We start from the raw sequence: 25,278 nt of genomic DNA, 5'->3' as shown, positions 1-25,278 counted from the left end.
GAGCTTGGAAAGTGAAACTTAAGCGCGGCTCCGGAGCAGCTCCGCCCCCACCCGCTTGCAGCAGAAAAGGGACCGCGCCAGACCCGGGCTTAGGTTTGATGAAGGTAATGGGGCCCTTTATATGTCCAGCTGTCCTTTGTCAACAACAAAGGACAGCTGGACTGTTTTTTTGTGTGTTGAATATATGCTATATGGTAATTTATGGACCTAATAGGAGCAAACCAGTGATATTTTAGGGAGTAGGCGAGCAGGCTAGTTTTATTTTATTTGTCTTATATTTTGGAAATGTGCAACCAGGGTTTTTTTCCTTTAATTTTTTTGGGGGGCCCCAAGAGAGTGGGACCCTAAGCTATAGCTTGTTTAGCTTATACGTAAATCCGGCACTGGATCACACGTTAGGCGCGCTTCTGTATTTTCAATTATTAAAGAGGGATGGGGGTAGCTAAGCAGGGTCCGGTACGTTGTGTGTTTTTTTAATGCCCGCATGGAGGGGTGAGCAGATATTTGTTTTTAGTTTAATGCTATGCCACTGCAGACTGCCTTTTATCTAGATGCCCTCCGGAGATTATTTTTAATCGTGGTGATTTAAAATAATATTGCTGACGGGCACCTGTGTTGTTTGAGCTTGATCAGTGCTGGATTTATGTATGAGCTAAACAAGCTATAGCTTAGGGCCCCACTCTCTTGGGGGGCTGCAAAAAAAAATTAAAGAAAAAAACTGGATGTAGATTTCCAAAAAATAAAAATAAAATAAAACCTATGTACAGCAACAGTGTTTTGTGTTGTGTAGGCTCCTATGATGTAAGTAATGGGCTGCGCCTGCCAGCCTATTCCCTAAAATATAAAGTGCCCCATTACCTTCAGTATCTTAGGGCCTCATCAAACCTAAATCCGGCCCTGCGCCTGATCCTATATGTTACACAGAGGGAAGTGCCCACTGAATTCAATGAGGCTGACATCCATTATACCTTACCTGGCTGTGCCATTGAAGTCAATGGGGCTTACTTCTGAGTATAGGATTGAACTGTCGTTCCTAAATATGACCAGTCCTGTGTATGCTTTCTAGGGAATAAGCCCTGACTGAGATCTGTGCAATTTCCTCCTGAGGAAGGAGAAAAATATGGTAAATCTCACCAGCATAACTTGGACTCCCCCCTCAAAAAAAAAATTATCATGCCACGCTGCATCCAAAATGGATTTAAGAAGATATATCCCAAGCCAAGTTATGGCAACTGATTCTTTCACGAAATGTAACTTGACACTGAGAACAATTATATGATCTCTGCCCCCTAATCCACTGGCCTTCAATGGTTGGGACTTGATGACACACATACACCCTGCTGGGTTTTGTGAGTGACAGCTGCCTCGATCAGCAGTGATCAGACCTTCCCCACAGCCTTTAAGTTTCATTTCTTAGCTTCTGCGTATGTCAACAGTGGGAGCTTAGCTACTATTGTTTCCTGGGCTCAGCGGGTTTCTGTCAAACCTCAGGTCTGTTTTTCATTTAATGTGCTAAGGCTGTGGTTTAGTGGGAGACCGCATGATTTGCATGCAGAAGATCAAAGGCTGAATTTCCCTGCATCTCCTAATAGGGCTAGGAGAGACCCAGTGTGCCAAATACTGAGGGGTTAAAAAATGTCCTCACCAGTTTGACCACCTGACTGCTTCAGACTATACAGAACATGGCATTTCCCCAGCCCTCATGTTAGGTAGCTTGACAAAAGTTTCGTTTCATAGAGTCGCAGAGGCAAAGGGGATGCATTCAGGAAATTCAGAAATGGAATATTCCCCAAAGGTGCTGCCACAGTAGATCGGGAGACAAGAACCGGTGTCTGGGTTTGCCACAGTGAATAGTCCCTGTTAATAAGGCCATTATCAAGGTCTGTCCCTTTCTACATTTTATTTCTTGCTGACTTTCATGTTTACAAGCCCCCCCCCACAACTATGTAGATTTGGTTCCTGTAACTCAAGATGCCATTTCATGCACCTGATGGACAGTAGTTAGGGGTGAGGGGGAAATTTCATCCATTTCATTCACGTAAAGATGAATCTATCAAACCTGTGCTTTCAGGAGCAATACACAAAATGAAACACAGCCCTCTTTCAAAAGTTACACTTCTCTGAATTTTGCAGTGTGGTTTTCAAGCCAAGTAATGTGTACAAAAATGTATGTGCCAGGGTAAAGCATACATAAAAATGCATATATTGGTGAAACTAACATACAAAAATGCATTTTATATAGGGAAATGAATTGCAAATAAATGTATATCCAACAAAATAGCACATAGAAATATGTATATTAGGATAAATTTGCACTAAAATGCTGATAAATTTTCATGAGTCCTTTTTTAAGGAACTAATGCAGAAATGTGGAGAACTGCACTTAGCAAGTCAGGGGGGTGGATTTGCAAATTGAGAGAAAATGAAACTGACAAGTTCATCCACCCCTAGCTGTAGCCCATGAATAGTTGCACCATAATAAATGTGTTGCAAGCATCAAATGTATCTGTGTATTCTAAGAATTGTTAGCAACAGAAATGTAATAATTTCCTCAATAAAGATCATTAATCTTCTAACAGTAACTCATACCACTGTATGTCAGTCATGAGGAGAAATGCAGACCCTCCTGAATCAGAAAATTTGCTAAGGTCTGATAAAACAAACATAATTAGGTTGACAACAGGATAATAGATTTATGGTTGTTGTTTTTAAAAAATGCCAATTTCTTACTCGAAGAAAAGAATGTGAAATGTAAAAATCCACATATGTTGCTGGGAGAGATATTAAATTAAGTAATCTCTGGGATTAGTTTAAACGGGGATATATATATATCTGATTTGATTGATTTTTAATGGGATCTTAATTACTTAGTAAACTCAATGAAATGATTTTATTTAATTACAAATAGCCCATCGAAGAGAGTTCTCTGGGACAGATTGCCTCACTAAATTAGAAAATTAAACGACATTCTTGTGTAACATTATATATATTTAAATATTCTTACGATATATATTTTATGATTAACAACATTACTTGATGGTAACAACATCACTTTTTATGTACCAAGGCATTGAAATGATAGAAGATTTTACTTATGTACATTCAACAGTACTTGTTTCTCCCCCAAAAATGGATTTTTATTTTTATTTTTGGTAAAAAGGATGGGGAAGTGCACTTAAAGGTGGAGAAACACTTTGTTGATGCAATGTCATGAGACCACCCACAAACAAATCAGAATGAATGCTCAATAAATGGTCAAGGTCTTCTAACTTCCTTGCAAAGCGGGTACAAACAAATCAGGAAGAATTCTCAATAAACAGCTCACCTGGGGCTGAAATCCACAGAAGTCTAGCACAATCGAGTGCACAATAATAAAACTTTTTAAAGGCATCCCTGACACATCGCAAGAAGATAAAATGGGGAAAATGTTTTACCTGGAACAAGTATCAGAAAATCAGGCTGTCTGCTGCTGTAGCTATAAAGCATAGCTGTCAACTTTTCCCTTTTCTCGTGAGGAATCCTCACGATTTGGAATAAGGGAATTTCCCTTTAAAAAAGGGAAACGTTGACAGCTATGCTATAAGGCAATGTAAAAAAGGAGGAGGAGGCAGGACTATAGGAGCCTAGCCCACATGGAGATATTCCATGCCCCCTTCCAGAATGTGGAATGTTCTTTCTTCCTTTTTAAATTCAACTTTGTAGCCTTTTTCGTTGACTTATAAGCAGGTATGTAGCCAATATTTTACCCAATTGCTTACAAAGAAATAACGCAGACAAATGAATTCCAGATCTTTTAGACTACTTGTGTTTCATCTGTTGCAATGATTCCCTACTGCCTTCAGCCTCCTCACTTCAGAATTTCTGGCTATGAACCTGGAATGTAGGACAGTTGAGGCATAAGTCCGAACCAGGGATGTTGCAACAGCCCCTGAGTCCTGTGTCACCCATGCCATACTGGTACTAACTGGTATAGTGGTACCTCAAGTTACATATGCTTCAGGTTACAGACTCCGCTAACCCAGAAATATTACCTTGGGTCAAGAACTTTGCTTCAGGATGAGAACAGAAATCGTGCTCCAGTGGCGCAGCAGTAGCAGGAGGCTCCATTAGCTAAAGTGGTGCTTCAGGTTAAGAACAGTTTCAGGTTAAGAACGGATCTCCCGAACGAATTAAGTTCTTAACCCAAGGTACCACTGTACTTGTATTTTTTTTCTTGGACTGCTTTAAGAAAGGAGCAGAATATTTCCTCCCCCCTCACAATATAAGGCATAATAAAGAAAGGAAGTCACTGGAAATTGTTTTTTTGCAGATGGATGGTCTATTTTTTACATATGCTGCAGGAGTAGGCACAGGGTCCAATCCACCAAACCCTTCCACTGTCCATTCCTCCATCCACCCCCCATGAAATGATCAGAAGCTGCTGGGCAGCAAAGAGTTTGGTGAGCTGTATTCCCAGTGCAATGAAGAGCTGCCAGGAGCACCATTTTTAATACTCTTCCCCGTCATTTTCTTCTTCAAAGGAGTCTGTCCCAACTTCCTCGTAATCTTTCTCCAGCGCAGCTAAATCTTCCCGGGCCTCCGCAAACTCTCCTTCCTCCATGCCCTCACCAACATACCAGTGCACAAAAGCTCGCTTGGCATACATCAGATCAAACTTGTGGTCCAGCCTCGCCCAGGCCTCGGCGATGGCGGTGGTGTTGCTGAGCATGCAGACGGCACGCTGCACTTGAGCAAGGTCGCCCCCGGGAACGATGGTCGGCGGCTGGTAATTGATGCCAACCTGGAAACCAAGAGGAGGGAAGAAAAGGCAACTGTACAGACAGAAATTAAGCGTGGGCAGCGGAATGCCTCAGCTGATACTGGCCCATTGTCATCATTCCCTCAAATAGCAAGCTCAAGCCTCTCCTGGGGAAGCAGAGTGGGAACAGCTACAAACAGAACTAAGGTTTCACTATGCCTGGGATATGCAGAAGTGCATTGCATTTAAAATCAGCCATGAAACCCCTAAAAAAAATTAGCTGATGAGGACTGCATATACAGTAGTACCTCAGGTTACATACACTTCAGGTTACAGACGCTTCAGGTTACAGACTCTGCTAACCCAGAAATAATACCTTGGGTTAAGAATTTTGCTTTAGGATGAGAACAGAAATTGCGCGGCGGCAGTGGAAGGCCCCATTAGCTAAAGTGTTGCTTCAGGTTAAGAACAGTCTCAGGTTAAGAACAGACTTGCAGAACGAATTAAGTTCTTAACCCGAGGTACCACTGTACGTATGAGTGGGAGGAGGGTTGGTTTGTTGTGGTTCTTATTTTTTACTATGTATTTTGAGGTTTTATATTGTCATTTTATGTTGTGAACTGCTCCGAGATCTATTGATGAAAGCAGTACAGTCATACCTTGGAAAGTCGAACAGAATCCGTTCCGAAAGTCTGTTTGACTGCCAAAATGTTCGAAAACCTCTGATTGGCTGCAGGAAGCCTCATCGGACATTCAGGTTCCAAAAGAACGTTCGCAAACCGGAACACTCACTTTCAGGTTTGCGGCGTTTGGAAGCCAAAAACATACAAGTTCCAGGGTGTTTGACAACCAAGGTTTGATGGTATAAAATTTTTAAAATAGTCATACTGTGGTACCTCGGGTTACAGATGCTTCAGGTTACAGGCGCTTCAGGTTACAGACTCCGCTAACCCAGAAATAGTACCTCAGGTTAAGAACTTTGCTTCAGGATGGGAACAGAAATCATGCAGCAACAGCGGGAGGCCCCATTAGCTAAAGTGGTGCTTCAGGTTAAGAATAGTTTCAGGTTAAGAACGGACCTCCAGAACAAATTAAGTTCTTAACCCGAGGTACCACTATACTAATAATGACATAGGAAACTGCCGGAGACGGAGTCAGACCATTGGTCCATCTACTATTGCGTACACTGGCTGGCAGCATTTCCCAGCCTAACCTGGACATGCTTGGAATTGAATCAAGGACCTTGTGTGTGCATACCAGATGCTCTGCCATAGAGATATGGCCCTTCTCCATGCTAGGCTTGCACGCGCTCCCCCCGCAAACTCTTCCAAGAAGAGCGGCATGGGGGAGGCTGGACAGTTCAGGTGAATGGACCTCTAATCCATCTGCCAGCATTCCAACTTGAAATCAGCCTGGAGGGGGGTGGGGGTGGCTGCGCCTGTCAGCTTCCTCCTCCTTGATCTCAAAATTGCCCTTAGAGGACTGAGCAGAGAGGTGGAGAGGGGCAAAATTAGTCCTCCAAATGCAGTTCCCAGCCACAAGGGTCCACTCAAAAAATGACTCTTGGTATGACTGCAGCACATACAAACAACACTTTTGTCACCATTATTATTATTGGTGTTGTGTACTGAAGTTCTCACCCTGGGCCAGCAGGGGGATACAGTAGATAGTTTTCACTCAGGTCCACATATGCAAATAAGGGATTGAAAGTTACGTTCAGTGATTGGATAGTTACGGAAAATGGTTACTGTTGCGTTCTAGTGGAGCTCTATATAAGCAGGCTGGCTGAACCCTTCAGTTCAGTTCAGTTCTAGCCTGTGAATAAACAAGAGCTGTTTAAAGAATCGCTGTGTCGTCTGATATGTTCACCCACAACATAACAATTATTATTATTATTATCATCATCATCATCATTGTGGGTGTTAAGGTTTTAGTCCTACAAAAGAGAGCACCTGCTTGTCCCTTCTCACCTTGAAGCCAGTTGGGCACCAGTCCACAAACTGGATTGTCCTCTTGGTCTTGATGGCAGCAATGGCTACATTGACGTCTTTGGGCACCACATCACCTCGGTAGAGCATGCAGCAGGCCATGTACTTCCCATGGCGGGGGTCGCATTTCACCATCTGGTTGTTGGGTTCAAAGCAGGAGCTGGTGATTTCGGCCACGGAGAGCTGCTCGTGGTAAGCCCTCTCGGAGGAGATGATGGGCGCATAGGTCACCAAGGGGAAGTGGATGCGAGGGTAAGGCACCAGGTTGGTCTGGAACTCAGTCAAGTCCACGTTGAGGGCGCCGTCGAAACGCAGGGACGCGGTGATGGAGGAGACAATCTGGCTGATGAGGCGGTTCAGGTTGGTGTACGTAGGGCGCTCAATGTCCAGATTGCGACGGCAGATGTCGTAGATGGCCTCGTTGTCCACCATGAAGGCGCAGTCGGAATGCTCCAAGGTGGTGTGGGTGGTCAGGATAGAATTGTAGGGCTCCACCACCGCAGTGGAAACCTGGGGGGCTGGGTAGATGGCAAACTCCAGTTTGGACTTCTTGCCATAGTCCACAGACAGGCGCTCCATCAGCAGGGAGGTAAAGCCAGAACCTGTGCCGCCTCCGAAGCTGTGGAAAATCAGGAATCCTTGTAGCCCAGAACAGGCGTCAGTCTGGAAAGGGAACCATAATGAATAATAATTAGGGGTTAACCAGTGGTGTTGTGAGGCAGGGATTGGCAGGGATGAAGTGCCACCACACTGATCCTCGGATGATGGGCAGTATAGAAATTTAATTGATTGATTGATTGATTGATTGATTGATTGATTGATTCACAGCCTGGACAATGGTGTAATCTCCTGGGGCACGGATATCCAATCATCTGTATATCCAATCCATTTTGTGGCTATTCTGAGTAGTGTGATGGCACCTGCCGCATGGAACATGGACATATGCTATACAGCATGGGTAGGCAAACTAAGGCCCGGGGGCCGGATCTGGCCCAATCACCTTCTAAATCTGGCCCGCGGACGGTCCAGCAACGGTCCAGCCTGTTTTTACATGAGTAGAATGTGTCCTTTTATTTAAAATGTATCTCTGGGTTATTTGTGGGGCATAGGAATTCATTCCCCCCCCCAAAAAAAAACCACAGTCTGGCCCCCCCCACAAGGTCTGAGGGACAGTGGACCGGCCCCCTGCTGAAAAAGTTTGCTGACCTCTGGTATACAGCAACATTTTATGTTTTCAGCATATACACTTTGCTCAAGTGTTTAGATTTGTGATATTCATCACTGTGAAGCTGTGGAATTGTATTTTATGCTGGTTTTATATTATTTTATTATGTGCTGTGAGATTTTCATCCTTTTATATAATGCTTTGAGATCTTTAAATATGAAGACATTTCTAAGTATTTTAAATTAAATAAATCAGCTTTCCCCACCCCCAACAAGAAGCCCACCAAACAAGCTAAGTAGAGGAAGAAGTAAGTTTCATTCATTTCTCTGCTATAGGTCCAACAGGGTGGCCAGTGTCTTCATGGGTCCCTTAGAATATGCCCCAGGATTTCCTACAGCACAGGAGGTATGTGGCAAGCATGCAGAGGTTCCTTGGCCAAGGAGGTGGTGTGGAAAATATTTCCTCACAGTTACTGAGGAAATATTTCCTAATTTTGGAAAACCACTGATCTCTGAATAATGAAGCATCCAGCCTCTGTCCACTATGGACCTAACTTCTGAGAATGAAATAAAAAATTATAGCCCTCCAGATTTCTGCCTCATCCTGCTCCCAAGCCGCATATCACTTTCCATTGGCAACCTTCTACCTACCAGCTTGCGAATGCGATCTAGTACTATGTCGATGCTCTCCTTGCCAATGGTGTAGTGGCCACGGGCATAGTTATTGGCAGCGTCTTCCTTGCCAGCGATGAGCTGCTCTGGGTGGAAAAGCTGGCGGTAAGCTCCAGCCCGCACTTCATCTGTTAAGGAAAGTAAGCAGAGCGTGGTCAGAGTTTGTTGTGGACATGTTTCTTTAATGCTGATATGTGCCAACTGAATACCTTATATAGGATGCCGTCTTTGTTTTTTTTTTTTTTTTAAATTGATTTTTATTGATTTTCCAGAAAAGAAACAAAAAGAAAAATAGAAAAGAAAAAAGCATATCAAAGAAAAAAATCCAAACACCCCGCGCGCAATATACATACATTAAAGATATTTTTCACTTAAAACTTTACATTGTCATGACAAGAAAGAGAAGAGAAGAAAAGAAAGGAAGAAGAGAAGAGAAGGATGCCGTCTTTGTTGTAAGCCAGATGAACTTTAAAATTATTAAATTATTCTGGCTTTCTCTGCGATTCTGAACAGAATTTTGTGGAGTGTCGGGTCTATGGAGGAATGCTGGGTGTGTGTTTTACGTTTTGTGTGCTTTGAGAAAGGATTGGTGGCTCCTGTTGATGTCAGAGTGGGACTTCTGGGGTTCGAGGCCTTGTGCTGTTCCCACGTTGCAGGACTGTTTAGCAGTAGCTGCTTGGTAACAACTCCCAAAAGTGGAAGAAGAGAGAGAGAACTGTGTGTAATATGTAGAGACAGAGGATGGATCAGGTAAATTAGCCTGGGAAATGGAAGGCTCTTATTGGTTGCAGGTCAGTGCCGGATTTAGGGTGGTATTGGCAGGTTTCCGCATTGGGTGCCAAGGCAAGGGGGCATACATTAATAGTGATGTTGATACCTATATTTATATCGGTACCTACTGAGAAGATCCATAAAAAAACAACTGTACCAAAAGGAATTATTGTGGGGGAAATTGAAATATTTAGTGTGGGTGGTGTCAAATTTTGTCCTTGCTCAGGGGACCAAATTACCAAAGTCCGCCCTGCAGAGGTTTCCGTCAGCAAAAAATGTGCAGTTAACTAGCAAAATTAAAATGAATTTACCTGATCCAAGCCCAGTCCATCAATATTCAAAATGATTGTCTCCCCAGCCCCACCCACTGCATTCAGATCATGTCACCATGCAGCTACTGTTAAACAGTAATTAAACACAGTTATTATTGTGCAAGGCCTTGAACCCTGGCTGTGATGTACAACAGAGGGCATGGATCTTTTTCAAAGCACTAAGCGGAACTAAACAAACTAAACAGAAACAAGCATATCCAGCATTTTTACACAGAGGCATACTTGTGCATGATGCTTACAAGCCAAACAGGGGCTGCGTCAACACCCTGCTGGTTCAGACTAGGCCAGGGAACAGCAAGATTAATGTTGATGGTGCAGCGCAAGACAGCCATTGCTATGCCAAAAGAAGCTCCTGAGCTGATGCTTCTTCTGATAACTATGTGGTATGCAGCTGTTGCTTGGGGTGTGGGGGTGCATGCATGTGGGAGCAAATGGAAGATGGCATGAGCTGCTCTTCCTTTGTGGCAAATAGTTGTGTTTTTCTCGGAACACATAGCAAGAAATGTTCACGAAGAAATGTTATCATACACAAACACACACACTAAGAGAGATATGCTACCTGAACCAAGGACATGCAGCTTTCAACATTTATGGGAGGGAAATCACAAATCCTTGAAAATAGATCTTGGTGCACCAATGTTTTATACACTCTGCAACAAGCAAGATAAGCTCTTTGTGCCCAACCTTGTGTAAGGTTGACTAATGACTAATGACCCATTGTAATGGTTGGGTCTCTCCAACAAAAGCGAGACAACTCCAGCAGCAATTAACTCAGGTTTATTGCTCAAAACATACAAATCACTCTGGAGCTCAGTCACTCAGGGTCTGCTTCCAAATTAGCCGTTGCCAAGTCTGAGTTCCGCCCCTTCCTCTTCCCCTATTTAAAGCCCCACTTTTGCTTCCTTTCCTGTTCATGCCCGAAATATACTCAGAGTCGCAAAGTGATTTCATGCTCTTTATTCAGCTCATAGTGGTGAGGAGGAATGAATGGAAGTCCCCTCAAAGTATCTGCTTTATATACATTATTTACACAATGGGCTGCACATGATTGGTTAATTCTGGAATTCTACTGTAAGCCAATCAGGTTGTGGATTCACTTATATCTGGAGCATGATTGGGTGGTTCCTGCCAACCAATCATACTGCTGCATTGTTCTTGGACCAATCAGACTGCTGCATTCTGAATCCTATTGTTCTAGGACCAATCAGACTGCTGCAGTTTGGATCCTATTCAACTCAGTACATAACAATGCTTCTCATTAATTCTTGCTTGCCTGCGCATCATGGAACGGGCTATTTCCGGTGGCCCTCCCTCTGAGTCCAAGCTTAAAATGTCAGTCTGTGTCTTCTCCCTAGAACTCCCCCCTTCCTTCTCCTTGTTCTCGGAGCTCAGGCTTTTACTGCAATTAGGCTGCTCTTCCCTCTTTCCACATTCCTGCCTAATTACCTCCTCCTGTCTCTCCACGCTCTCCCCCTCTCTGTCAGCAATGGGATGCAGCTGACACCCATAAGGGAATATGAATGAACCCAGTATATGCAACAGCCTCATAGCAGGCTTCTGCTGAAGAACAGAAGACCTCTGGATAGCACAATAGATCTTTATAATGTGCCTTTATAATTGCGTGAGGAGGACTTCTGAAAGATATAACTCTCCCCCCCCCCAATGCTTGCATGGCACCAAGTTTCTTCAGTTCAACTGTTAAAGATGAAGGAACCCTGTTTGTACGCACATCAAGTCACTCTACATTGGTCCCCCGCACTGTTATACATTAAGTGGTCTCATCTGCATATGCTACTGCTAGTTATTCCACTGACCTACTACAGTGGGTTCTAGGTCCACCATGACAGCCCGCGGCACGTGTTTTCCTGTGCGAGTTTCGCTGAAGAATGTGGTAAAAGAATCGTCGTCATTAAATTTGTTGGCTTTGTCCTGGAAAGTTCCATCTGGGTGGATGCCATGTTCTAAGCAGAAAAGCTCCCAGCATGCATTGCCAATTTGAACTCCAGCTTGCCCAACATGTACAGAGATACACTCACGCTGTGGAAGAAGGAGGACAACGGAGCAAAGGTCAGTAGAACAAGAGCACACATTGGGTCAGCCCATTCCCTCAGGTCCAGGGACATAACTTCCTATCAGCTTCCTCCCTTTTAGTCTCAATTTTGCCTTACAGGGCTCAACCAGAAGGAGGGTAAGACTAGAATTATTTGTCTCCGCTTTTCATTGCTAACCTGCTGTTAGGTTCTCTGCTTTTGACCCCACCTGTCCCAACAAGCATCAGCCACCATTACTCACAGTTCTTCAACACAAAATTATATTCCTGGTGCCATCCCTACCCTTCCAACTTTCTTCATTTCATCAACCTCATTTAAAAGAAGAACCACCACCAATTGGGAGTCACAAACTCTTGCCAACTATGGCAAATCACCAGTAGATCCCAAATGACTTTCACCCATCCAGTGCTGTAGAACACAGCAAATATTCCCCTATAACTCAACATTGCAGACAGATTGATCAGATATGGCGGACATACTGTCTTTCAGAAAATCTTGTTCACCATTAATACTCTTATTATTAACGAAGTCATGACAAGCTTGTAAGAACACAGTATCCTTTAATAATTTTTTTTTCACTGTCTGTGCAGTTGTTGCTATCTAATTCATTTGTAATTGATTATATCCCAATATACTGACAGATACATATTGGTAGAACTTCAGTTTCTGAACTTAATATAATTATTATTAATAATCATCATAAATCTTCATTTAAAAATTTCTGAATCTGTACTACAATCTGTATTTATTTCAATAATACAGAAGCAAATCTGTATCCATTCTCATCTGACAAATGCAAGCTAGACATTATGGAACCGGAGCAAAGCCAGCACATGAAAAAGTTTGCCACAAAAGCATTATTCGGTCTGGTAATATGGCAAAAATTTGCACATTCCAAAATGGGCTCTGCATTCTCTGGCTGTGTCCATGTACAAACACTGTAGAGGTGTACAAAGAACACTCTTGATCCCATATGGATTTTGATAGATCTTGAAAGGATACTGTGAGCCAAGTGAGTTTATTTTTATTCCTGACTGGGACCTGACGCAGCCAGATGGTATTTCTCCACCGGGTGTAACTTAAGAAGGGTGCAGAGCCTTCTGATTTCTTAACTCTTTTCTGGTGACAAGAACGGCAGCTTGTGCCCCTCCAGAAATACGTTCTGATCCAGAAAGTAGCATTGATTCTCACAAATCAGGGAAATTTTGTTATCAAGGACAGAAACACCATTAATAATAAACCCTTGCTCGCCTAATAACTTAGGATGGCCAGGTGGAAAAGAAAAGACTTTCCTGCACCTTTGATAGGTGTACAGAATAAGTAATTTCACCTGCTGAAAACCCCTCGTCTACACAGCAATTACACCACCTTAGACTGCACATACACCATACATTTGAAGCTGGCAGTTGTAGGCATAAACTGCAGCTCCCAGTAGCCTTTGGAGGAAGGCATATTCTTTAAATACTATAGCCATACTCATTATTTTTGCTACTCTTCTGCTCTCCAAAATGAAATGTCTCCCCATGACTGCCTGGTTAGTACTCTGGAAAAGAAATGTGAAAGCTGTTTGATGTATTGATTGCCTCAAACAATAATATGCTGTTCTCTAAGGCCACGTCCAGATTACCAGTTTACTGAATATTTCTCCTGATTTGTTTGCATCAGATCGTTATCCTACACTTTCCAGTGTCTTTTCCTGTCACTTTCCTTGTAGCAAAAAATCCGAGCTTTTAGGAAAGCAAGGTTTTCAGCCTGTCAATAATAGAAGGAGGAAGAAAAGATTTAAAAGCAATACAAAGAAACACCCAAGGCAGAGACTAAGAGGTAGTAGACTCTCCTTCCCTGGAGGTTTTTAAACAGGTTAGATGGCCATCTGTCATGGATGCTTTAGCAAAAAAAAGCAGTCTTCTACCAAGTCTGAGCATAGATCCATCCAGCTCAACATCATCTACACTAACTTGCAGGCCCTCTCCAGAGCTTCAGACAGAGGTTTTTCCAGTCACACCTGGAGATGCCAAGAGTTAAAGTTTGGTCCTTCTGAGTAGAAAGCAAGCTCTCTACCTCTGAGCTACAGCCCTTTCCGATAGTAATTGTTCACAAGGGAGCTTCTAGGCTGCAAATTTAAACTAGTTGGAAACCAGTTTAATCACCACGTCTTTGCCCAAATGATCTTAGGAAAGGGGCTTGAGATTTCTGCTGCTTTGCAAGAGATCCCTTGCCCCTTTCGAGAGATTATACTTACGTTATTTGATTGCGAGCCATGACTATTAAACTGGTGTGAGACTGGTCTTAGTGTAGAGACATTGCATTTATTTGCAAAGGCGCTTTGTGTTACCCGCAGCAAGAAAAGCAACTGATAAATTAAATAGATAATAAAACAATAATAGATATGCCCTAGTTCAATTTCTGGCTCTGCCAAAAAAGAATGTTTTAGAGCATCCATAGCTGACCCAAAGATAAGATTGTGAGACTTTGACCTGGAAACCCAAGCCCACCATAGCCAAGGAGTGTGACTCAGCAAGCCACTTGTTTTCAGCCTCATCTCTAAAATGGAGAGAATATGAAACACTTCATCTGTTTTTTAAGACATTGCTCCCCGCAGCTGAATTGGCGGGAAAGCATGATTAATTTCGGTATAGAAACGTATTGGCAAGCACCCCAGGTTTTAGTGTCTCAGTTTCCTTCGTGGTGAAAATGTACCTACTCAGAGTGCAATCCTAAGCAGGTTTACTCAGAAGTAATGCCTTCTGATTTGAGTGGGACTTTCTACCCACCCACCCTCTGAAGACGCACAGGAATGCAGTCCTGGTGACTTCTTCCAGCTTGCTGTCTGCGCCAGAAACGTTGAAATCTAGCCAAGGGCTGCAGAAGAAGCTATCCTGTCCGAAATAAAACTCTGTTTGCCTCTTGATGGCCATGGCTGCAAAGCAGAGCAAGTGGCAGCAGAGAGACTCTCGTTTCCCCTTGTTCTGTGGTTTCCTCATACCCCCTCTTGCTTACCATAATGCTCTGACTGATTCTCACTTCCCTTCTTGGTGAACAGTTAGAAGGCTTCGTTTCTGTTCTCTCCGTCTCTCTCCTACTCCTGCTGTATCACTTTGAGCTGTAATGCAGGAGGAGAGGTGCCACTGGCACTAAGCACCTGCTCATGCCCTTCAGTGTCATAGAGCAGATGAGGAAAGAGGTCACAATTCCCACCACACACAGCCCTTGCCTGATTACATCACCAGGCTCCGACATAGAGGCAGATAAACAGTGCACTGCTCTTCCACTCTCTGTGCATTTTGTGTGTTTTCCAGCATGTCACACAGACTTCTGATTAAGATCCTGTCCTCTGGGCTTTTGTCTAGCTTGACCGCTTTCTTTAATGGCCTTCAGCGGCTAGTGGCTGCTATTGAATACATTCCACTGGCTCTTTAGGGACCGATGTCTATGGGTAGCATACCTTCCAACATTTCTGCTATCAAAATAGGGACATCCCATTCCTTAGCGATAGTTTTAGTATTTATGCCCCACACATCTTACTGGGTGGCCACAGCCGCTCTGGGCAGCTTCCAACATATATAAAAACATTATACAGTGGATGCTCAGGTTGCGAACGTGATCCTTGTGGCAGGCACGTTCACAACCCGCAGCGTTCGCAACCCGCAGCACCGCATCTGCGCAGGCGCGGGTTGCAATTTGGCGCTTGTGCGCATGCACAAAGCACGATTTAGTGCTTCTGCGCATGCACGAGTGCCGAAACCTGGAAGTAACCTGTTCTGGTACTTCCGGGTTCGGCGCGATGCGCAACCTGAAAATACACAACCTGAAGCATCTGTAACTAAAGGCAGTTACTACAGTCTCCGGTGTCATATGATGGAATGAAGCAGAACATAAAATGATACCAGGAGTTCCCAGCAAAGGCCACTCTTTGAACCAAAAGAAAAATACTGTGAAGAAGAGAGGGGACTGCAGAGATGGAGCCTGTGAAGTCTCCTTAAAAAATTGAACCTATATGTGCTCTATTGCACTAACTAAACCTTGAAGACTGACCTTGGGTCAGTCACCAGCTCTCAGCCTAACCCTTTCTGCTGGCAGCGGCTAGGGGCAGATTGTCACCCGGCACTGGAAATCTCTGAACAACCTAAACTTATCTGCATGGTATAGCAATGTCTGGTCAGTAACTATAGCTGAAAAAAATATACTCCATATACTACAAGTAATGCAGGATAAAGTACGGCCACAGTCCTTTTAGGCCACCTGGTGGTCCTTTATTACCTAGGCATCTAACAGTGACATGTAGCGTTATAGCATCAAAGCAATTGCAGCTATTTGGACAATGTTTTGATAATATAACGTCATCCGAGAATCGCTGTTGGTATTAATTCCAGTTTTATGTATTGATCCACAGATATGCAAGTTGTTCCATTTATTGGTTTCTTTGTATTTCTTGGTTTGTTGTTCTCCTCTGGTTGTTTTTAAAAAGTTGAAAACTTGAAAATAAAAAAAAACAACCTCTCAACCTAACCTGCTGCCAAATTTTGCAGATCTGTTTAACTTGCCTGGACACTTTTTCTGCTGGGGCTGAAATGTTTCTTCTGCTGCGGGTCCCCATGATAGGCTAGTTTCTCCCAGTTTCTGTAGAAGCCCATGAGGTCAGGAGATGTGTCTCAAATTCAGTTTAGCTCCTTGGTAATGGGGAGTGAACAATGGGTGTTAATTGGGAAGTGGCTGGTGAAGCAAGTGCCAATTGTCTCCTCCTGCTACTGACTGGTTCTCTCCATTCCATGAGGTTTTTGTTCTGCCAGCCATATCTATGACCTCGTTGAAATCTAAGCACTCCAGCTGATCCATCTCGGCTTGAAGGCTTCTAGCATAAGCATATAAATATGGTACCTCTTTCCAAATGCTTCTGGAAAATTTCTCTGCTAGTAAATGCAAATTGGCTTTAAAAATGCACCACACACAGTATTATACAGTGGTACCTCGGGTTAAGTACTTAATTCGTTCCGGAGGTCCGCTCTTAACCTGAAACTGTTCTTAACCTGAAGCACCACTTTAGCTAATGGGGCCTCCTGCTGCCGCCGTGCTGCCAGAGCACGATTTCTGTTCTCATCCTGAAGCAAAGTTCTTAACCCGAGGTACTATTTCTGGGTTAGCGGAGTCTGTAACCTGAAGCATATGTAACCTGAAGTGTATGTAACCCGAGGTACCACTGTACTCCAATAAAGCTTCCCCACATAACTTCCACCTCCTCTCCTTTGTGTCGGAGGGAATGCGGGAACAAGGGTACCTATTTCTATTTGTGGTGAGAGTGCAGCAATTTTGGTTAAAGACTTTTGTAGAAATAAAGATTATCAGGGTTTTGCTTTCTCTGTTCAATGGAGTAAATGAAGAAATTAAGGCAAATGATCATGTCATGCAACAGTTCAAAAATTGAAAACTTTATCTGACATTTGGGGTAAATTTGGAGTAAATGAATTTCTCCATGAATAATTCACTGCCTTATGTTTATTATATGTTATTGTAGCAGACTGGGTCTCAAACCCTCAGTGAGTTAGGGACTTCCCCTGCATGTAAAGACAGATTCCAGCAATTTGCAGTCTTAAAATTGTAATCTTTTAAGAACGTGTGCAGTGTTTGGCTCCTATTTTTACGTTTTATATATGAATTTGTTGTTTGAAATGCTACAGAATTCACATTTCTTAAACTGATAAGGCTATCAGTGCTTACTAGCTGTGAAAGCTTTTTCAGCCTCCACTATCAAAGGCAATTTGCCCCTGGATGCCATTTGCTGGGAATCACAAGTGCTGTGACACCTGGGTCCTGCCTACAAGCTTCCCATTGCCTCATCTGGTTGACCACTATGAGAACATGATATGGGATGAGGCGGGCCTCTGGCCTGATCCACCTTTTCATGTTCTTATGGCTATTGCTACAATACCAAAAGAATCATTTATTTATGTACTTTGCCTATACAAAAAGGTTACGTTTTTAATCTCCAAAATGAAGTCTGAAGTGAGATTAAAGTAGAGACCCAGGGCTTAATTTCAAATGTGTGGCAGCAGTGTATCCATTCCATGATGATGAAATGGCAATCATCATTTCAAAAGTTCAACATTTCTTATACTTTTCCTACGACAATTGGGGTTGCCATATTGCTTAAGACTTGCTTCATTTTAAAGGAGTGAGGCCAAGAAGGAATGAGGTGCCAGGAGGAAAGCAAGGAGTTCTCTGATAGCTTGTGCCCAAGGGGCCCTGGAAACATGGAACCAGTTCTGCTGCTCTTGAATGGCTCCTACTTATTTAAACTGACCTGTGCTGAATAATTTCCTGGTGGATTGTGCTTTAGCCAGGAGGCCAGGCTACCAGACCCCATCTGTGTACAGGGGTACCTCAGGTTAAGTACTTAATTCGTTCCGGGGGTCCATTCTTAACCTGAAACTGTTCTTAACCCGAAGCACCACTTTAGCTAATGGGGCCTCCTGCTGCCGCCAGAGCACGATTTCTGTTCTCATCCTGAAGCAAAGTTCTTAACCCGAGGTACTATTTCTGGGTTAGCGGAGTCTGTAACCTGAAGCATATGTAACCTGAAGTGTATGTAACCCGAGGTACCACTGTACTCCAATAAAGCTTCCCCACATAACTTCCACCTCCTCTCCTTTGTGTCGGAGGGAATGCGGGAACAAGGGTACCTATTTCTATTTGTGGTGAGAGTGCAGCAATTTTGGTTAAAGACTTTTGTAGAAATAAAGATTATCAGGGTTTTGCTTTCTCTGTTCAATGGAGTAAATGAAGAAATTAAGGCAAATGATCATGTCATGCAACAGTTCAAAAATTGAAAACTTTATCTGACATTTGGGGTAAATTTGGAGTAAATGAATTTCTCCATGAATAATTCACTGCCTTATGTTTATTATATGTTATTGTAGCAGACTGGGTCTCAAACCCTCAGTGAGTTAGGGACTTCCCCTGCATGTAAAGACAGATTCCAGCAATTTGCAGTCTTAAAATTGTAATCTTTTAAGAACGTGTGCAGTGTTTGGCTCCTATTTTTACGTTTTATATATGAATTTGTTGTTTGAAATGCTACAGAATTCACATTTCTTAAACTGATAAGGCTATCAGTGCTTACTAGCTGTGAAAGCTTTTTCAGCCTCCACTATCAAAGGCAATTTGCCCCTGGATGCCATTTGCTGGGAATCACAAGTGCTGTGACACCTGGGTCCTGCCTACAAGCTTCCCATTGCCTCATCTGGTTGACCACTATGAGAACATGATATGGGATGAGGCGGGCCTCTGGCCTGATCCACCTTTTCATGTTCTTATGGCTATTGCTACAATACCAAAAGAATCATTTATTTATGTACTTTGCCTATACAAAAAGGTTACGTTTTTAATCTCCAAAATGAAGTCTGAAGTGAGATTAAAGTAGAGACCCAGGGCTTAATTTCAAATGTGTGGCAGCAGTGTATCCATTCCATGATGATGAAATGGCAATCATCATTTCAAAAGTTCAACATTTCTTATACTTTTCCTACGACAATTGGGGTTGCCATATTGCTTAAGACTTGCTTCATTTTAAAGGAGTGAGGCCAAGAAGGAATGAGGTGCCAGGAGGAAAGCAAGGAGTTCTCTGATAGCTTGTGCCCAAGGGGCCCTGGAAACATGGAACCAGTTCTGCTGCTCTTGAATGGCTCCTACTTATTTAAACTGACCTGTGCTGAATAATTTCCTGGTGGATTGTGCTTTAGCCAGGAGGCCAGGCTACCAGACCCCATCTGTGTACAGGGGTACCTCAGGTTAAGTACTTAATTCGTTCCGGGGGTCCATTCTTAACCTGAAACTGTTCTTAACCCGAAGCACCACTTTAGCTAATGGGGCCTCCTGCTGCCGCCAGAGCACGATTTCTGTTCTCATCCTGAAGCAAAGTTCTTAACCCGAGGTATTATTTCTGGGTTAGCGGAGTCTGTAACCTGAAGCGTATGTAACCTGAAGTATATGTAACCCGAGGTACCACTGTACAGCTGAGAGCCGAACTCAGAAAGTGGTTTGTCTTCAACAAAATCAGGGTTAGACATACACCATACATTTAAAGCACAGTTAAACCACAGTTTAAACCACAGTTTAAAGCACATACATTTAAAGCACAGTTAAAAAGGGTTTTCTTGTGTGTGTGTGTGTGTGTGTGTGTGTTTCTTTCTTTGTGGCTCATTAGCTGTTTTCCCTGTGTAAAGGTCAGAGGGGGCAGGGTTTCTGTTGAGGCAGGGGATTAGCTGTGGGAGGAGCTTATCAGAGTTTGCAGGGCAGCAGTTGAAGAAGGAGCAAAAAGGGTTTTCTTGTGTGTGTGTGTTTCTTTCTTTGTGGCTCATTAGCTGTTTTCCCTGTGTAAAGGTCAGAGGGGGCAGGGTTTCTGTTGAGGCAGGGGATTAGCTGTGGGAGGAGCTTATCAGAGTTTGCAGGGCAGCAGTTGAAGAAGGAGCAAAAAGGGTTTTCTTGTGTGTGTGTGTTTCTTTGTGGCTCATTAGCTGTTTTCCCTGTGTAAAGGTCAGAGGGGGCAGGGTTTCTGTTGAGGCAGGGGATTAGCTGTGGGAGGAGCTTATCAGAGTTTGCAGGGCAGCAGTTGAAGAAGGAGCAAAAAGGGTTTTCTTGTGTGTGTGTGTTTCTTTGTGGCTCATTAGCTGTTTTCCCTGTGTAAAGGTCAGAGGGGGCAGGGTTTCTGTTGAGGCAGGGGATTAGCTGTGGGAGGAGCTTATCAGAGTTTGCAGGGCAGCAGTTGAAGAAGGAGCAAAAAGGGTTTTCTTGTGTGTGTGTGTTTCTTTGTGGCTCATTAGCTGTTTTCCCTGTGTAAAGGTCAGAGGGGGCAGGGTTTCTGTTGAGGCAGGGGATTAGCTGTGGGAGGAGCTTATCAGAGTTTGCAGGGCAGCAGTTGAAGAAGGAGCAAAAAGGGTTTTCTTGTGTGTGTGTGTTTCTTTGTGGCTCATTAGCTGTTTTCCCTGTGTAAAGGTCAGAGGGGGCAGGGTTTCTGTTGAGGCAGGGGATTAGCTGTGGGAGGAGCTTATCAGAGTTTGCAGGGCAGCAGTTGAAGAAGGAGCAAAAAGGGTTTTCTTGTGTGTGTGTGTTTCTTTGTGGCTCATTAGCTGTTTTCCCTGTGTAAAGGTCAGAGGGGGCAGGGTTTCTGTTGAGGCAGGGGATTAGCTGTGGGAGGAGCTTATCAGAGTTTGCAGGGCAGCAGTTGAAGAAGGAGCAAAAAGGGTTTTCTTGTGTGTGTGTGTTTCTTTGTGGCTCATTAGCTGTTTTCCCTGTGTAAAGGTCAGAGGGGGCAGGGTTTCTGTTGAGGCAGGGGATTAGCTGTGGGAGGAGCTTATCAGAGTTTGCAGGGCAGCAGTTGAAGAAGGAGCAAAAAGGGTTTTCTTGTGTGTGTGTGTTTCTTTGTGGCTCATTAGCTGTTTTCCCTGTGTAAAGGTCAGAGGGGGCAGGGTTTCTGTTGAGGCAGGGGATTAGCTGTGGGAGGAGCTTATCAGAGTTTGCAGGGCAGCAGTTGAAGAAGGAGCAAAAAGGGTTTTCTTGTGTGTGTGTGTTTCTTTGTGGCTCATTAGCTGTTTTCCCTGTGTAAAGGTCAGAGGGGGCAGGGTTTCTGTTGAGGCAGGGGATTAGCTGTGGGAGGAGCTTATCAGAGTTTGCAGGGCAGCAGTTGAAGAAGGAGCAAAAAGGGTTTTCTTGTGTGTGTGTGTTTCTTTCTTTGTGGCTCATTAGCTGTTTTCCCTGTGTAAAGGTCAGAGGGGGCAGGGTTTCTGTTGAGGCAGGGGATTAGCTGTGGGAGGAGCTTATCAGAGTTTGCAGGGCAGCGGCGCGCGCCTAGCGGCGCGCGCAGTTAGATCCATCTTTTAGATTTAGGGGAGCTAGTCTCAAACGTTTGTTGGGGGAGATCTAGGTGTTTTTTTGTGTGGGGGAAGTTATTTGTCCTGTCTTCAAGCTTTTTATGATGGAGGACCTCTGTAGCCAACCCCAACGACACGATCTCAAGATGGAAGGGGAGGGAACAGCTGCAGTCGCCTGCGATTCCTGCGCAATGTTTGCCATCTTGCCAAAGGTTGCAGGCAGCTTTACCTGCAGCAATTGCATGTTGATTGCCCTCTTAAAAGACAAAGTCCAGCAACTGGAGGAACGTGTAGCTACGCTCCAAAGAATTAGAGAGCTGGAGCTCTTCTTGGAAGCAACAGAGCACACCGTCTCCACCAAGGAGGAGACAGGGGACTCCCCTAAGAAGGAGTCTAGTTCACCAACACAGGAGCCAGATATATGGAGAAACGTGACTCAAAGAAGTAGGAGGCCCAGGGTTCACTCTGATTGCTTAGAAATACACAATCGCTTTGAGGTCCTCTCCCCTAGCATGGAAGACGAAGAACAGACTCCATTTGAGGATCTCTCCCTCATTACAGTCGATCAGGTATATGAAGACGAGCAGCAAAGTCAGTCCTCAGGGAATGTGCAGGCAACCTTGGAACGGACAGCTCACGGAAGAACCCCGACCAAACCCAAGAGGAGGCGTGTAGTGGTGATAGGGGATTCCCTACTGAGGGGAACAGAAGCAGTGATCTGTGGGCCTGACAAGATGTCTCGGGAAGTGTGCTGTCTCCCCGGGGCTAAGATCCAAGATGTAACTGAACGACTGCAAGGAATCATAAAACCCACTGACAAATACCCCTTCCTCTTGGTTCATGTGGGAACCAATGACACTGCAAGCAATAGCCTCCAGAAGATCAAAAGAGACTACGAGGCTCTCGGCAGGAAATTGAAGCAACTAAATGCACAAATTGTCATCTCATCTGTCCTCCCAGTTGAACGACGTGGCCCAGGGAGAGAGGGGAAAATAGTGCAAGTGAACAGCTGGCTTCGCAAATGGTGTAAACAGGAACGGTTTGGATTCTTAGATCACGGACTGCAGTTTCTTGAAGATGGACTTCTGGCATGTGATGGGCTGCACCTCACAACGGTTGGGAGAAATGTTTTTGCCAAAAATCTCAGAAACCTCATCAGGAGGGCTTTAAACTGACTAATGTGGGGGAGGGAGACAGTGCTCCTGAAGGTAGGAGTCTATCAATTAATGAAGATGATCATCCAAATGTCATAGACCAAATGGAGCAAACAGCACGCGGACCTAGTGGTGGGAGGAAAAAATCCTTAAATAAGAGACACGGGGGAATGATTAATGGACTTCAATGTCTGTACACTAATGCGCAAAGAATGGGAAATAAACAAGATGAGCTTGAGCTCTTGGTACAGCAAACTAAATATGACATAATAGGCATCACTGAAACCTGGTGGGATAAGTCCCACGATTGGAATGTAATAATGGGGGGATACAATCTATTTCAGAGAAACAATGGGGGGATACAATCTATTTCAGACAAGAAAGGAGGAGGAGTGGCGTTATATGTCAGGGATGTGTATACCTGTGAAGAGATCCAAGATTTAGATCCTCAAAGCCAAAGTGAGAGCATTTGGGTCAACATTAAGGGAGAGAAGAATAACAGAGACCTCATTGTGGGAGTTTACTATAGATCCCCAAGCCAAACGGAGGACATAGATGATGCCTTCCTGGAACAGATGGCCAAGCATGCAAAAGGAAGGGAGATAGTAGTAATGGGGGACTTCAATTACCCGGATATTTGTTGGACGTCAAACTCAGCCAGGAGCATAAGGTCAAACAGATTCCTCACTGGCCTTGCAGACAACTTCATTGTCCAGAAAGTGGGAGAAGCAACAAGAGGAACAGCCATTTTAGATCTGGTCCTAACCAATGTTGATGACCTGGTTAGTGGGGTAGAAGTGGAAGGATCATTAGGCGCGAGTGATCATGCTCTTCTGAAGTTTACTATACAGCGGAAAGGAGCAGCCAAGCATACTAGGACTCAATTTCTTGACTTTAAGAAAGCCGACTTCATAAAACTTAGGGAAGTGCTGGGTGAGATCCCATGGACAACAATACTAAAAGGAAAGGGAGTTCATGATGGCTGGGAGTTTGTTAAGAGGGAGATACTAAAAGCACAACATCAGGCAATACCAATGAGACGGAAACATGGAAGGTGCCTAAAGAAGCCAGGGTGGCTATCTAAAGAACTTTTAACTGAATTAAGATTAAAAAAGGATGTGTACAAAAAATGGAAAAGGGGGGAAACCACCAAAGAGGAATTCAAACAAATTGCCAGCACATGTAGACACAAAGTCAGAAAAGCTAAAGCACAGAATGAACTCAGGCTTCCTAGAGAGGTTAAAAGCAACAAAAAAGGCTTTTATGGGTATGTTCGTAGCAAAAGGAAGAACAAAGAAACTGTGGGGTCACTCAGAGGAGAAGATGGTGAAATGCAAACAGGGGACACAGAAAGGGCTGAACTACTCAATGCCTTCTTTGCCTCAGTCTTCTCCGATAAAGAAAACAATGCCCGACCTGAAGAATTTGGAGCAAATGATTCAGCAAAGGAAACACAGCCCAGAATAACTAAGGAGATAGTACAAGAATATTTGGCTAGTTTAGATGTATTCAAGTCTCCAGGGCCAGATGAACTGCATCCAAGAGTATTAAAAGAACTGGCAGATGTGATCTCAGAACCACTGGCAGTCATCTTTGAGAATTCCTGGAGAACAGGCGAAGTCCCGGCAGACTGGAGGAGGGCAAATGTTGTCCCTATTTTCAAAAAGGGGAAAAGAGAGGACCCAAATAATTACCGCCCAGTCAGTCTGACATCAATAGCAGGGAAGATTCTGGAGCAGATCATTAAGCAAACAGTCTGTGAGCACCTAGAAAGGAATGCTGTGATCACCAATAGTCAGCATGGATTTCTGAAAAATAAGTCATGTCAGACTAACCTGATCTTGTTTTTTGACAGAATTACAAGCCTGGTAGATGAAGGGAACGCAGTGGATGTAGCCTACCTTGATTTCAGCAAGGCATTTGACAAGGTGCCCCATGATATTCTTGTAAAGAAGCTGGTAAAATGCGGTCTTGACTATGCTACCACTCAGTGGATTTGTAACTGGCTGACTGACCGAACCCAAAGGGTGCTCATCAATGGTTCCTCTTCATCCTGGAGAAGAGTGACTAGTGGGGTGCCACAGGGTTCTGTCTTGGGCCCGGTCTTATTCAACATCTTTATCAACGACTTGGATGATGGACTCAAGGGCATCCTGATCAAATTTGCAGATGACACCAAACTGGGAGGGGTGGCTAACACCCCAGAGGACAGGATCACACTTCAAAACGACCTTGACAGATTAGAGAACTGGGCCAAAACAAACAAGATGAACTTTAACAGGGAGAAATGTAAAGTATTGCACTTGGGCAAAAAAAATGAGAGGCACAAATACAAGATGGGTGACACCTGGCTTGAGAGCAGTACATGTGAAAAGGATCTAGGAGTCTTGGTTGACCACAAACTTGACATGAGCCAACAGTGTGACGCGGCAGCTAAAAAAGCCAATGCAATTCTGGGCTGCATCAATAGGAGTATAGCATCTAGATCAAGGGAAGTAATAGTGCCACTGTATTCTGCTCTGGTCAGACCACACCTGGAGTACTG

General features: G+C 43.9%; 1 protein-coding gene across 1 annotated transcript in view; it reads right to left on the bottom strand.

Annotated features, from left to right (window-relative positions):
* Positions 1–4,295: 4,295 nt before the first annotated feature.
* TUBA8 (tubulin alpha 8) overlaps positions 4,296–25,278 on the bottom strand; it is a 29,979-nt gene continuing 8,996 nt past the window's right edge. Inside the window, exons 6-9 of the mRNA XM_082241239.1 lie at positions 11,480–11,702; positions 8,542–8,690; positions 6,709–7,389; positions 4,296–4,780 (exon numbers count right to left, since the gene is read on the bottom strand). Coding sequence (XP_082097365.1) covers positions 4,487–4,780; positions 6,709–7,389; positions 8,542–8,690; positions 11,480–11,702 — 1,347 coding nt within the window. The 3' untranslated portion in view covers positions 4,296–4,486. The remainder of the gene's footprint in view (positions 4,781–6,708; positions 7,390–8,541; positions 8,691–11,479; positions 11,703–25,278) is intronic.

This window comes from Podarcis vaucheri (assembly GCF_965113315.1).
Source record: "Podarcis vaucheri genome assembly, chromosome: 10".
Taxonomy (NCBI): domain Eukaryota; kingdom Metazoa; phylum Chordata; class Lepidosauria; order Squamata; family Lacertidae; genus Podarcis; species Podarcis vaucheri.
The sequence above is the reverse complement of the archived record's forward strand: the minus strand, read 5'-3'. Positions and strand labels throughout refer to the sequence as shown.